We start from the raw sequence: 14,678 nt of genomic DNA on the forward strand, positions 1-14,678 counted from the left end.
GTCTGACCAGCTTGCAAAAGTGGAATTATTATGTCAAAAGAAACATGCATTTAAAAATTATATTCACTGCCAAACTACCTTCAAGAAAAATATTAATGTACTTTCCTACTGACAGTGAAGAATATAACATGGCTCCATTTCCCAGTTGTTTTCCCCAAGGTAGCGTCTTGCTCTACCCAGGCTGACCTGGAATTCACTATGTAGTCTCAAGCTGGCCTCTAACTCACAGTGATCCTCCTATTCTCAATATGACACACTTGCAAACAGGGTAGGAGTGGTGGGAACCAGATGTCATTAATTCATGTGAGGTAAATCTGGCTAGAATCAGGTGAGCCCAAATCCAGTACGTAGGGGATGTAGCTCAGTGGTGGAGTTTTAGGGTAGCAAGGATGAGGTCAAATCATCTTTCCATTTTATAGTAGCAAACTAAATATAGATGGGTTATAGCTTGAATTTTTCTTCTTGCATAACTAAAAACCAGCAGAGGCTAAAAAAGAAAATTGCTTAACAAGCTCTTTAGAACTTGATAAACTGCAGTTCTTGGAAACCGTAGCTTACACTATCGGGAGAGTATTTAATGAGTCAGTGATGGGCATGGTAAACTCCAACCAGAATTATTCTCACCTGTACAGAAAGTACTCACACAATGGCATCGATCTCTTGGAATGTGAGTGTGGCTTACCTAGCATTAGCAGTGCCCTGGGTTCTATGCCCAGAGCCACCAAAGTAAATGAAACAAACACAGATAAACTGTCTTGTGCAGCCATCAATATGGACCAACTCTTCACCTGCTTAAAATTCTCAGCTTGCTTTCTCACTACACTAATTCCCATCCAGTAAAAGAATGAAGCAACAGTAAATACAAGTACAGTAAAAACAACAATCATCACAAGCCAAGTGTCTCACTTTATAGTTTTAAAATACAGATCTTAGCATTCAGAGTTCCAGAACCCAGCTGAAGTCTCAGCTAGACAGGAGCTTTGTTGCAGTCCGGTTTGCAGTGCTGGTAGAGATCACCCAGCCGAGAGCAGACTGTGGGAAAAAGAGGCTTATTTTGGCTTACAGCCTCAAGGGGAAGCTCCACGATGGCATGAGCAGAGGGTGGACATGACCCCCTGGCCAACATCAGATGGGCAATAGCTATAGGAGAGTGTGCCAAACACTGGCATGCAGAAAACTGGCTGTAACACCCATAAGCCTGCCCCCAACAATACACTGCCTCTAGGAGGTGTTAATTCCCAAATCTCCATCAGCTGGGAACCTAGTGTACCGAATACCTAAGTTTATAGGGACACCTGAATCAAGCTACCACATTCCGCCCCGGCCCCCATAAACGATTAACCATTCATGCATATAGTCCAACTTTCAAAGTCCCCATAGTTTTTATCAATTCCAATGATATTCATACATCCCCATAGTCCAGGATCTTCTAACTGAGCCACAATACCAAAAAAATTCCCCTCCAAAACCATAATGGCACAGAATAAACATTCACACTGCAAAAGATGGCATTGGCCATTGCAAAGAAACATTCAACCAATACAAGATTTAAAACAACCAGGGCAGATATCAAACTCTGTAGCTTCAAGTCCAACAACACTAGTCAGTAACAAGTCTCTAAGTTCAATAATTCTAACCAGCAACAAGTCTCTGGAGTTCCAATTTTGCCCCTCCAACTAGGCTACTCACAGTCCTGGAAAACTTCACTGGGGCCGGCAGCTTTCCTCGGCAGCCATCTTGTGGTCCCGGCATCTCCACTGGGTCTTCACTACAATCCACAGTTCATCCTCATGGCACCATGTGGTCTCCATGCAGGCATCCAGCAAACCTGCTTCACACTGCCCATGCCCATTTCCAAAACACAAAACCGTGTTGCAAACTCAATGACCCTCTTTCCTGTATTTCTTGTAGTCCACAATACCAGGTAGGTGCCAGTTTGTTAATCCAGTGGGGAGTAAAGCAAACTTTAAAGAACAGGACACTCCTTGAGCACTCAATCCCCTTCAAAAGAGTCCTTTTTCTTTTGTTACCCCAACCCCAGGTCAGCTGGCCCAATCTCAGAGGTTGTAATCTTTCAATTACTCCTGAATGGGCAGCAATTCATCCAATGATTTTTCTTTCTGTGCCATATCCCTCTGCTCACACCAGTTCATTTCTGTGCAAAGCAATCCTGCACAACTTCTCAGGACCCGGGCATAACAGCAAGCTTCTCACACAAACTACTAACCCAGTCCAGGCAAAGTTCTTTCTCACTCTCATAAGCCAAACCTCACAGTCCAAGTTCTTACTGCATTCTGGCCTTTCAACTCTGACCAGAATAGTCCACCAAGCTGTACTTACAGCACTGCAAAGCGTTTCTTAGGCCAAGGTTTCAAATAAGGATTTGAAACATTCTTTTTGGAAATCAGCTCCAAAAGTCCAAAGCCACACAGTCAGGTGTCTAGCAGCAACCCCACTCCTCGGTACCACTTTACTGTTGCAGTCAGGTTTATAGTGCTGGTAGAAATCACCCAACCAAGAGCATATTGTGGGAAAAAGAGGTTTATTTTTGCTTACAGGCTTGAGGGGAAGCTCCACGATGGCAGGGGAAAACGATGGCATGAGCTGAGGGTGGACATCACCCCCTGGCCAACATCAGATGGACAATAGCAATAGGAAAGTGTGCCAAACACTGGCATGGGAAAACTGGCTATATCACCCATAAGCCCAACCCCAATAATACATTGCCTCCAGAAGGCATTAATTCCCAAATCTCCATCAGCTGGGAACCTAGTGTACAGAACACTTAAGTTTATGGGGGACACCTGAATCAAACTACCACAAGCTTCAATTTTGACCTACCTGAAAATTGGGCAGGGGTCATGTGGCGAGGAGGGCAGATGTCATTCATTCAGATGAGGTAAATACTATTAGAGTAAGGTGAACCTGGGTGCATTATTACATGTGGCTCAGTGGTAGAGTGTTAGGCTGCTGAGAGACTGAAGGTTCAAGTCCAGGTAGGAAGGGAGAAGGGAGTGAGGAGAAAGGAATCCAGTGTGCCTGCCCACAGTAGGTACTCTCTGTGTGCTTATCTGTCTTAAGTGGGTCAGAGTGCTGGAGTCAGGGCTGTATGGGGCCTTGGGATTGAGCGTAGTCAGGGAGGCTCCTCGGGGTGGACCTGGGCTGACTCTGAAGATGGGTAAAATACCGAGCATTTCAAGATGGGGTGCAGTGCCCCTCAGCAGCCTTCAGCATCAGAAATTTCTGTCTCTTTTTTTTGAGGCTAGAGGAGAAACTTTATTGTTAAACATCCCAATTATTCCCCTGCCCACATATACTCATGACCATTTTATGATTACATATGTATTCAGTCTGACTTGAAAAATCTCCATAGTATTTAGCAAATATAATATTATTCAAAACTCAAAAATCCATCATCTCAACTGGCATGACAGAAAGTCTATTAACTTTAAGCCTTATAGACTCAAGGTATAGTTACTTATTTCCAACACATAATGACACAGAGAAAATATTTTCATTGCAAAAAGAAGGCATAACAAGGAAATACTGAAGCAATATAAATGAGAAAACATACAGGACAAACATCAAATCTTGCAGCTTTACCTTAGGGACTGAAGCAAAAAAATTACCTAGTCTCTAAATGTAACTCCTCCAGACACAAATGCTAGCTTTATGGGAAAATCAAACTATGTCAGCATGAGCAGTATTCCTTGGCAGCAACTACCATAAAATCTGGCCACATTGAAACATTTTTCATCTTCATATATCTATTTTTTACATGATAGGAATTCCACACAAGAACTTCAAAACTTCCCTTAGTTGGAAAGTGGCTATCTGAAGGCATTGTATGCTTCCTGGCCCATCTTTCATGCCTTTGTATGACTTGCAAAAGCAATATGAGATGAGTGATATTTCTTCTATGTTTTGATAGCCAAATATGAGAGAATTCAAACAAGTGAAAAACCATATACAATGTTTGTGAAAAAGCTTCCTTCCATAAGTCAAAACTCATGTGTCAGAGAACTATTGTACATGATAAGCCTTATTAAAGTTTTGTAGGTTGAAATGCTTTGTGCCAGAAGTCACAACTCTTGGATCTGGAAGTTATATCTCTCAGTATTTATACCAGATAAAAGCCATGGGAATGTAAAAAATGCATAAAGATGTTTCCATTTCCCTTCTCAGTATGCAGCAGAGAAATAATGAAATTCAAAAGTCCTATACATGTGAACAAGCTACCAAAGGTACCAATTTTCCAAATATAGACCTCCAAAATTGTTTATGAGTTTGACATATAATGAATGCATGGTCATTTTTCACTCAGAACTCATATTTCATTTCACACATGAGAAAATTTGTACAACTGAGAAATCTTACAAAATAACAACTCACTTGTTTTCTCCCCAGAGCTGACCATATATCTTGACAATAAAAGAAAGAAAACCCATGAGCAAACTAGTCCTAATTTTACATCAGAAATTGCCTGCAGTGAACTTCTAAAAACATGTAGATTTTCTTTTTTTGGAATTGATTTGTGAGAATCAGAATAACGTTTGGGACATAAGAAATTTTTACAATATTTTGTGTAATAACCATGTGTTGTATTCTGACCAGTTCTTGAGAATTGGAGGGATGTTTAATTGAAAGGAATCATCTATTGTCTGGCAGAGGAAATTTGAGAACTTTTGAATTTGAAGACATACAAGCATCATTTTCTGCATCTGCAACTCATTAAGAGATTTCCATCTTTGAGGATGGGAATCTCCATATCTGATAGAACAGTATAAGTAGTGTTGGTCATTTTGAAAATAGAAATTTCTGTCTCTTTCAGGTGCTCAGATCGATGACAACAATCCCAGGCGCACCGGCCATCGCATCGTGGCACCCCCTGGTGGCCGCTCCAATATCACCAGCCTTGGCTGACCACGGATGAGCCTACATGCCACAGTGAATGATTCTGGGAAAATGTCCATTCCTTTTCCTGTCTGGGTTTTCAAAGCCCACAGTTTTAGTTGGTACTGATGGGGGAAAACTGAATGATGTTCTTTACTTTTCTGTTTAGGAAGAAGTGGAATTAGTGTGGTGTGTTTGCTTGGAAATTTCCTTGCCCAGTGTGTGTTACACTGAATCCGCCTGAGCGTGGCGGTTCCATTTTCCCTCCCTAGTGACCCGCAGGTTTAGCATCGTCTTGTACGCCCTCCACTTCTCTGGGATTTGAGTGATGATTCCTTTGCTCCCTGTAGCTGTTCTAGGATAGGTGATGCATGTTACTAAGTTATGTATGCGGCGAGCGAGGCTGATGGACATGCCGAGGAGCCAATTAGACAGATGCCAAGACCTCAAGCGCCCAGGGGTCATCCCAGGACCTTTGAAGCCGGTTCCCTGCTGCCCCTCCCCCATCTTCAATAGAAAGACACCCTCCCACTCCGATGCTGGGGGGTCCTGTGGATACACAGAATGGCAAGGAGCCTTGCAGTGGTAGAAAGCCATCACCCATGTCCAGTGTGTCAGAAACCCTGGTCTTCGTGGTATCCTTGCCATGATGTCTTTTGGTCTGTGTGTTCTTCCAGCCAGCTCTGAGTTCTCCAGTCCAGCCAGGATCACACCCAGAAAGGGGTGTCCTCCCACCCCATTCAGGCCCAAGGATAGTGGGGTGACCACTGGCCCAGGCTGCCTGAGTCCTGTTACCTCTGAGGAGGTCAGCGGGGCAGTCAGATTTTTAAAGTTTTGTACAGTTTTCCTTTGTAATCACCTCATTTTTACTTAATAACAGACTTGTTTGTGGATCTTATTTCTGAATTCAAAGCTTGTGAAAAAAAAAATAAAGAAAATGAATTGCCCGCTGACCTGAGTGGGTGTTTTCATTTGTGTGGGTCAAATGTCCGGATCCCGCCCCACCCCCCCCCGCTAGGGATATGACAGCAGTGACAGCTGCTGCCTGTGGAGGACGCTGGCACATCAGAGGGGGGCGGAGCTAGTTTATGACCTCTGAGTTGGATCCAGACCCTGTGACTCAGGGAGCTTGTTAATGGGTGGGTCTCTACCAAGCAGTCAGTGTGTTCACCTTGGACTTTACATTTCTTCTGCCCATCCCCGAGCTGAGTGTGCATTCTAAGGGGACATCACCCTCCTCCAGCTGCTCACAGCGGGGACAGTGGGGATAACAACGAAGATGCCTGCGATCACCTGTGCTGCACTGCTATGAGCCCGATGCTTTGTGCAGCAGGGAATATGCCCATCCCAGGCATTAGTTCATGTCTATCACTGTAAGGAAACATTTTTAAATATTTTATTTTTATTTATTTGACAGAAAGAGGGAGGGGGAGAGAGAGGGAGAATGGGTGCGCCAAGGCTTCCAGCCACTGCAAACAAACTCCAGACGCATGTGCCCCTTTGTGCATCTGGCTAACTTGGGTCCTGGGGAATCGAACCTGGGTCCTTTGGCTTTGCAGGTAAACACCTTAACCGCTAAGCTGTCACCCCAGCCCTGTAAGGAAATATTTGAGGCAGGCTACTTTATAAAGAAGTCTGCTTTGCCTTGTGGTTCAGGGGCACAAGGTGCTGGCCTCATGATAACAATCCCAAGACAAGGTGGTACAACGTATCACATGGCCACAGAGGAGAAACACTTTAGGATCGCTTTTGCTGTCCTTATAAAAACAAGCTTGACTCATGGGGTTACACCCTGAGGCCCCACGTATAAACACACCACAGTCTAAGTTTCATAGTACAGTGAGGATTAAATTCTAACACATGGGATTTTCCAAAAAAAAAAAAAAAAAAAGGTGAGGACACTTGAGTCATACAGGCAGCTCAGTCCACTGCCTAAGATCATACAGGCAAAACTTGAATCCAAGACCGAACAGTTTGCTGAGTCCAGAGTGTCTTGCTCCCAGCTACTGTTACTGTACCTGGAGAAGGATAGCTGTAGATGGTCCTGCGACCTTGCTGTGGTGACTGTGGATGGTCCTGTGGTCTCCCTGTGGTGACTATAGATGGTCCTGTGGTCTCCCTGTGGTGACTATAGATGGTCCTGTGGTCTCCCTGTGGTGACTGGATGGTCCTGTGGTTGTGGTGGCTGTGGTTGGTCCTGGGGTGGCTGTGGATGGTCCTGTGGTCTCCCTGTGGGTCGCCGGATGGTCCTGTGGTGACTGCACATGGTCCTGTGGTCTCCCTGTGGTTGTAGTATATTCCTCACCACCCTGCACACCACCCCAACTTGGTTATGGCACCACAGCTAAGGCCCCAGTGTCAGGGTCAGTTATAGATTTTCTTGAAATAAAGTAAAAAACCTAGAAGCCAAGGTGGATAATACCAAAGATGGTGGTTCATGTGTGTGACCCCAGCAGTAGCGAGGCTGAGGCAGGTGGATGATGAAGGCCCCTCCAGGGCACATAGCAGGTCCTGTCTCAGGATGGTGTGAACTAGTGATGTTTTTGTGTTGGTCCATTTTGACCGCTGAGGGGCAGCCCTGGAAGCTTTCAGAAGGCAACGCTGGCCACAGTGACTGTCATGCTCTCTGGGCCCTACCGCCTTAGCCCTGTGGGAACAGAGAGCAGCAAAAGCAGTTCTAACATCCTTTCCCTATGAAAGATCTGACAGCCTTGCCTGACTTCCAGATGAGGGGTCCGCTGTCTGGCCAGCAAGAGCCACACAGCAGGCACCTCTGAGAGTGGCTTTGGGGAGATGGTATGTCTTAGCTTTTGGAGATTGAGCCACAATGACACTTTGAAGGAGCACAATTTTCCTCCACTTTTTGAGGGTGGCATGGGAAGGGAGAGAGGATTTCTCAGGAGGCTTTGCGGAAGGAGATCATTCTCATTTATCTACGTATAGTCTCAGTACCCGTGGCACGCATGGCTTTGGGGACTGTGACACTGCGTCCTGGTGGGGCAGGGGGAGTGATTCTGCCTGCCACGGTAATCTTCCAAGCTTTCCTGAAGCTTCCCTTTCCCTTTGCAGTCTACATGCCATCTCTGCAATGGGCACATAAGGGGAAGCTCAGCTCACCTTTGCCACAAGGTACCCAACCTTTGCTGTTAGAAACTTGTCTCACTGACAAACGCACAGGGGATATAATAGGATATTTCTGAAAGCAAGTAGTAGTAGTTATAATCAAAACCAATGAGCTGGACATCAAGCCAATATCAATAAGGGGCATAATCTGTCAAGAAGATAACAGTGACTATCAGTCATTGGTGGGCAAGGCCATGCCCCCTTATGTTGCAGTGGTTGTCAGCCAGGTGACCACAAATGTGGGGGTCCTAGTGGCCAGAATGAACCTCAGATGGGGATGTGGGTAGGAGAGCCCTGGTTGGCAGTGCTTGCTGGTCCCACTGTGTAAACATTCTTTCCCTTAGCCAACTTCAAGCTGCAAACATGAAGTCTGGAATCCATGACTCCGGCTTGAGACAAGGCAGGATCAGGTTTGACCCTTCCCAGGGTTTGTCCACATCACACGCCCAAACTATGCAGAGGTTCCCCCATATCGCCTTCACAAAGCGTGAACAGGGACAGTTCCCACCCTCAACCCGCTGCCAGATCTGCAGAAGAGCTGGGCCACTAGCGAAAGTGTCCAACAACACTGCTGCTCCCGGGTGCAGAGGGGGGCTGAACGTGTACAGTCACAATGTCATTGTGTCATGTTTCTCTCCAACCAAGTCCGCTTGGGGAGAACAATAGGAAAAGAAGGTTTCCAAAGGGGCTGCACAAATCAAAGTTGTGACTTTTTTCTCAGCAGATTGGTGTGGAAACTGTGGGTAAAAACGTGGAGTCTGGCCCACCCGGCTTTAGGAGCAAGGCCCTCAGTCACGAGCATTGCACGGCTGTGCAGGTCCAGGGCCCATTAGGGGTTTGCTACAGATCGACTGTGCCCTCTGACAGCTCATCCAGGGTCCTGGTGACGGACTCCAAACTCCCCCTGCAGGGCAGAGCTTGAGGTCCAGTGCACAGCTTGGGTTCTGGGTGGTGTCTGGCTGTACAGGGGCATCCAGCTTGCAATAGAAAAGTGAACCCTCACTGGGCAGGCGGCTCTGTACCCACCAGGGTGCCTGGTCCAGGACATTGACTCTGGAAGTGAGAATGAAGCACTCCCAATTTCAAAACAAGTAAGGATCCCCACTTCTGGCCTTCCCCAGGGCCTCCTAAGCTCTCCACCTTCCTCTCCTGACTCAGCCCTTCAGACCCTCATCAGCATCAAGGTGACCCTGTAGCAGTTACCTTCTCATTGCCAGGACAAGCACCAGAGGCAGCATATGGGAGGAAAGGGTTTATTTCAGCTCAGTTTCGGGGGGAAGTTTCCTCACGGCGGGAAGAGCAGGGCAGGCCTGAGCAGGAAGCCTAGGTCCCACCAGCAGGAAGGAAACAGTCCCAGCAAGCTCGCTCTGAACACCCAGTGGCTTGCACTAGTGACCTCAAGGCCCGCCCTGGTGACGGTGACGCACCTCCTCCAGCAAGGACCCGCCTCCCAGAGGCTCCACACTTCCCTAGGTTGCCACTAGCTGGGGATCAAGAACTCACAATACGTGAGTCTATGGGCGACATTTCAAATCATCATGGTCCTCCAGCCTGGGGCACGGAGCACTCGGTTTGTGTCTTCCAGTTTTATTTTAGATGGGGGTAGGAAGACCACCACTCAGGAAGTCACTACCATGCCCCCTTGAATTCCAGGGGTGTGATGAGGACATGGTCTCAAAGTCTTCAGACTTGTCTCAAACCTTTCTGAGTAGCACAGGGTGGGCAGGTGGGCGTGGGGGGGCAGCAGGACAGGTGGAGGAAGTAGGATTTGGGCCTGGTCTCCCTGGTGGCAATGAGTTACTTAAATCTAACTGTGGTCTTTGAGTTCTAATCTCAGCTTACATGGCCAATTCTGGTACTACTGGTTGTGCGGGGGAGAACACTAGGTGTCCTGCATTCTCCATGCTCACGTGACAATAGTGATCCCTATGCAGCCATGCTCTGAGCATTCTGCACCAAGTAAACAGATTTCCCCACTGCTCAAATGAGCACCAGGCTTCATCTAGCCACCAGAGGGCACTGTGGACTAACACTGGGAACCCACAGGGCCGGTTAAGAAATACAGTGCTCTCAGTTCTGTTAGAAAGATCAGTGACCTGCTGTAAGTGGCTACCTTTCTGACCATCCAGGTCTAAGTTAAGCTCTGAGAACCTCAAATTCAAAGACAGCCTAGAGGACCCCTAAGACCATGTCTGAGCCACAGAGGACATTCTGTTCTGGAACTGCAGAGGCACTCATGCTGGGCTTGCCATGTTGACTTACCCCAGGACCCACTAGGACAATGCTGGGACTAGGGTTGGTGATTTCTACGGAGGGTGTGGCTGGCATTTCAGGGGAGGAGGCCAGGGTTGCTGCTGGGCAGGTTATGCTATACAAGGCAGCCTGGTCCACGTAAAACAGTGGGGGTGGCGGGTATATACTAAGGATGAGCAGAGAACTATGACCATCACAGACCACAAGTCAACCCAAGGAGGTTAAGGCACAAGAAACTGTTGAAGAGAAAAAGTATGCCATGTGCTATTTTAAAACCTGAGCCAGTGGCTCACTTCAGGCTGGCATCTCTCAGGCACACAGGTGTCCCCTGAAAGGCATCTTCCCAGAGCCGCTCGATGGGAACTCTGTGCTGCTGGTCTTGGCCATGACACTTAACGCTTGTGACTCTTGGCGATCAGGCTGAGACATGACAGACTCAATATTTGGCACTGGCAGTATTCACAAATTTCTATAATGCTTGTGTTAAGGATCCTGGATATTAAAAGAGAATCCCCCTATGTGGGAAAGGCTTCTGGGCTGGTCTGGAAGCATCTGAAAATTCCTGCCATCTCTCAGGAAAAGCAGATGCCTGGGGGTGATGTCTTCAGGGGAGGCACTGCTGAGCAGTGGAAGGGATCCCAATGAAGCCAGAGAGCAGAGACACACTCGTCCTGTGTCCCTCTGTGCTGAGGAGGAGGCCATGAAGCAGGTGACAGGCACTGTGGTTAGGTGGCTCAGGACAGGCCTGTGGGCCAGGGATGCCATGATCTGGTCTGGGACTTTAGCCCTGAGACTCTGACGTCCCTTGGTGACCAGGTCTCAAGTGCTGCTTGAGACAAAGGGCAGAAATAGCAAATTGAGGAGGTGGTCCTTGTCAGGACACTGGCAGCCAGTGCCAGAGCCACGGGTAGAGCACCGGGCAACGGAGGTGGCAGGGACAGTAGCCTTTGGTCCAGGAAGTCACAGCAATGCCCACACACTGCCTGGCATAACCCCACTGAAAGGCTGGAAATCAGGGAGCTTCCAGGGCTCTGATCAGATGACCAGGCAGCGTCAGGACATAGTGTCAGGCTAGGGGAGGGAAAGCCTACAGAGGAAGGAAGGAAGGAAGGGGTCAGGGAGAACTGCGGCAAGGTGGAAGCTAAGTGAGATACTACACTTGTAAGATCATTTCCCACCACTGCTTCCAATGGTCACAGGTGCCTGGACTGCCGTCACCCGTTTGCACTTTCCAGGGCAAGCAGTGTCCCTTTTCCAGCCTTCTCACAACTGGCTTCTACCTCCTGGCCCCAAGTCACACAGGCTGCCGCTGTGGAGGGAAGCAGTGCGTAGCAGAGCTGGGGTCTCAGGTCTGTCCCTGGCTCGTCTTGAACTACAAGTTGCTTCGTTTCTTCAGCATCTTCGAGTTTTCCCCATAGCCAGCATCACTGTCTTGCCGGTCCAGCCTTTGGCTCCTTGAGACATGGAGAAAGGGGGTGTCAGGGCTGCCACGAGAGTGAGTAAACCACAGAGACAGCCCAGCAAGCTCCTGGAGGGTGTGTGTTGCAAGAAGTAAGCAGAAGTCTGTTTCCTTCTGCTGGGTAGGATGCCACCCAGCGCCAGGGAAAAAGGACCCATAGGCTCAGGCAACCCAGAACCCTGGACCCACAGCCAGGCAGCCCCCTCCTCCTCCCCTAGCTCTGGTGCAGGGGAGTTGGCCTGCTAATGACATACAAACCGTGATAGTCATGGCAAGGACACTCCCACCTCCATTAGTAATCCTGGCCCATCACTCTCCAGGAACATGCCCATCATTACTTCCCAGGCCTCACATAAGCACCCTAAGACTCCAGACGGTCAGCAAGGTCAGGAAGCAAGCAGTAAGCCAGCCCCTCACACCTGAGTGGTCCTGTGGCGCGGTCCCCCAAGGCAGGGTCCTCATCATTGGGCAGCCCCTGCTCCTCTCTCTCCCGTGGAGGGGCCTTCTTCCTTGTGGTTCTTACTGGCTTCTCTGTAGGAGAGAGACAGGCCAGGATGCTCTGTGACGTTAAGACGCCCTTTCCTGGCCTCAGTGCCTTTAGGGCACGCTTGGTGGGGGTGGGCTTCTGTACCCCACTGTTGTCAAACCCATTTTCCTGCTGAGCAAACTGAGGCCCAGGAATGGCAATGCTTTCCCATACTCCACAGCCTTCCCATTGCAAAGCTGGGTTAGACTCAGATGGCTGGTCTCCCTATTTCTGCTCCAGCACATTTCTCCTGCAGGAAGCAGAAGAAGCGAGGGCAGAGAGCTGGGGCAGGAGCTCGTGGCTTCACAGCACGGTGTGTGCAGAACCTCTGAGCGATGCTCCCACCGCCAGATGAAAGCTCTTCAACTTCACAGAAGGGAAAATGGAACTGGGGATGTGACACAGCTAGTGAGCAGCAGAGCCTCAAATCATCCTGCAGAAGGATTATAGGGTCCTCGAGAGCCAGGGCTCGGGGGTGTTCTACGCCTGCTCATTTACAGGAAGGGTAAGAAAGAGTCCACAGAGGTTGTGTAGGACGCCAGAGGCCGCATAGCTGGCTAGTGGAAGTTGTGAACTAGAACCACACTTGTGACCCTCCCACTGAGCCACAGCGCTGGACTCACCCGGCAGTCCGCGCTTGCTGCAGAGTGCCTTGTTTTCTGTAAGAGGCACTCGGGCCAAGGCTGCCAGCTCTGAGGTGAAACTCTGCTCAGCTTCCTGCAAACGGAAGCCAGTCAGCAGGAGGCCACCTTCCCTCTCTCTGAGTCCCTCCCCCTGGGACGAAGGCAAGCGGGAGGGGCCGCTCCAGGTACCTCCTGGTCTCCCAACTGCGCCTCCTGATGGAAGCCTGACTGTGGACCTCCGTGCTGGACTGCAGCACCACGGCTGACCAGGCAGACCCAGAGCCCATGACCTCCTAGCGTGTGGCCTTGGAGGTCACCTCACCTCTGCCAGCAGCCACTTCCCTTTGGTGACAATAGTAACTGACAGAGGGTGCAGACAGGGTGTTTTGGACTCAGCTCAGTAGCTGTGCAGCAGTCTCTCACGATCTAGAGGCTTACTGCCACCAGCAGGGTTCTTACCATGGCCACATGCCTCCATTCCAGAATTCTGAGTTTCTTGCTAAGGCAGCCCCTGTGGGTTACGGACACGCCTCATAATCCCACATGCTTGGGACTTCCCACTATTTACCCTGAGAACTGAGCTTCCTGCCTGTTTTAGACAGTGTGGCCCAAGGGACAGAGACGTTGGCCCTGACACCCGCAGGCCTCCTGCTGACCGTGTGTTCACAGAGCAACACTCGTCTGCATCTTCCATAGCCGGCTGAGCCCCAAGAGGCGCACACAGGAGCCACACAGGCTCTGTTGTGCTCAGCCAATGACTCGGTGGGTCACTGGCGCCATGGGCAGAGAGGCACTGAGTGGAGCACACGGCCCTCACAGGAGAGCTGTCCCCAAATGGACCTGCAGCTGGGTCTCCAACTGGGCTTCGAGCTGCTCGAGCGCTCGAGCCTTCTGCCTCTGGGTGTCCAGGCGGCTCCGCTGGTGCATGGTGAGCAGATCCAGGAATCTTCTCTGCTGCAACAGCATCCTGGGGGTAGGAAGGAGTGGTTAGTGCCACTGAGCCACAAGCCCATGGGTCTTCATACCAAGCCTTCTGAAGGAGCAGCTGAGCTGAGGACTGCAGAGAGGCCGCACCGTCACGGACATGGTTACTGCAGCCACACACTTGGAGGCCGGTCCTGACTGCGATGCCACAGAACGCCAGGGGGATCATGGAATCCTGCATGCACGCTGGCCAGGGCAGCTTGAAGGGCCAGGGAGGAGCGGCTGAGGGGCAGGGCTGTACTTCCAGGTGGCTGGGCAGAAAGTGACATCTCCTGAGAAAATCATACCTGGGGTGGGGACTGTTTTCCTACGAGGGCCAGGAACCTCCAAGAACTGCTCTTGCACCCCCTTGTAAAGGAGTGACCTCATTCCCCGAGAGATGTGTGATAAAGTGTGATGTGGTGGCCTCCTTGCTCTAAGAGGTAGGAGGAGAGCTGGGGCCAAGGCCAGGCCCCTCCCCTGAGAGCATTTACCTCCTCTGAGGCACACCCCCCTTCCTTCCTCAGCTTCCAGACCTGGCTCTGGCCTTTCATTCCACCTTCCCCTAACCCACGGCTCCTCTGTCTTCCTCTTCCCATAACAAAAAGGCTTCCTACATCTGAAAGCAGAAGCCCCCTTTAGCACTAATGAGAATGGCACCTTGCCTGATGGGCGCTCTTCAGGCTGTTGGCAATGGCTTTCTTCTCTTCCCTGTCTTTGCCCAGTAAACCAAACCATCTTCACCCTGTAAGACCTGGCCACCACCCATCTGCTACCCACACACCCACAGATTGGTTGCTTTCATTTATTGAAGCATCTCTGGCCTAACAAGAACTGT

General features: G+C 49.6%; 2 protein-coding genes across 3 annotated transcripts in view; one reads left to right on the plus strand and one right to left on the minus strand.

Annotated features, from left to right (window-relative positions):
• The window catches only part of Crmp1 (collapsin response mediator protein 1), a 72,033-nt gene extending 66,187 nt beyond the window's left edge, over nt 1-5,846 (plus strand). For both annotated transcript variants that reach the window (XM_004669835.2, XM_004669834.3), the window contains exon 14: nt 4,832-5,846. In XM_004669835.2, the coding sequence (XP_004669892.2) occupies nt 4,832-4,923 (92 nt within the window). In that variant the 3' untranslated portion in view covers nt 4,924-5,846. The remainder of the gene's footprint in view (nt 1-4,831) is intronic.
• A 3,407-nt stretch (nt 5,847-9,253) lies between these two features.
• The window catches only part of Evc (EvC ciliary complex subunit 1), a 53,608-nt gene continuing 48,183 nt past the window's right edge, over nt 9,254-14,678 (minus strand). Inside the window, exons 18-21 of the mRNA XM_004669848.2 lie at nt 13,718-13,844; nt 12,878-12,971; nt 12,148-12,259; nt 9,254-11,723 (exon numbers count right to left, since the gene is read on the minus strand). Of these exons, the coding sequence (XP_004669905.2) occupies nt 11,642-11,723; nt 12,148-12,259; nt 12,878-12,971; nt 13,718-13,844 (415 nt within the window). The 3' untranslated portion in view covers nt 9,254-11,641. The remainder of the gene's footprint in view (nt 11,724-12,147; nt 12,260-12,877; nt 12,972-13,717; nt 13,845-14,678) is intronic.

The sequence above is a fragment of the Jaculus jaculus genome, chromosome 14 (assembly GCF_020740685.1).
Source record: "Jaculus jaculus isolate mJacJac1 chromosome 14, mJacJac1.mat.Y.cur, whole genome shotgun sequence".
In the NCBI taxonomy this organism is placed as follows: Eukaryota; Metazoa; Chordata; class Mammalia; order Rodentia; family Dipodidae; genus Jaculus; species Jaculus jaculus.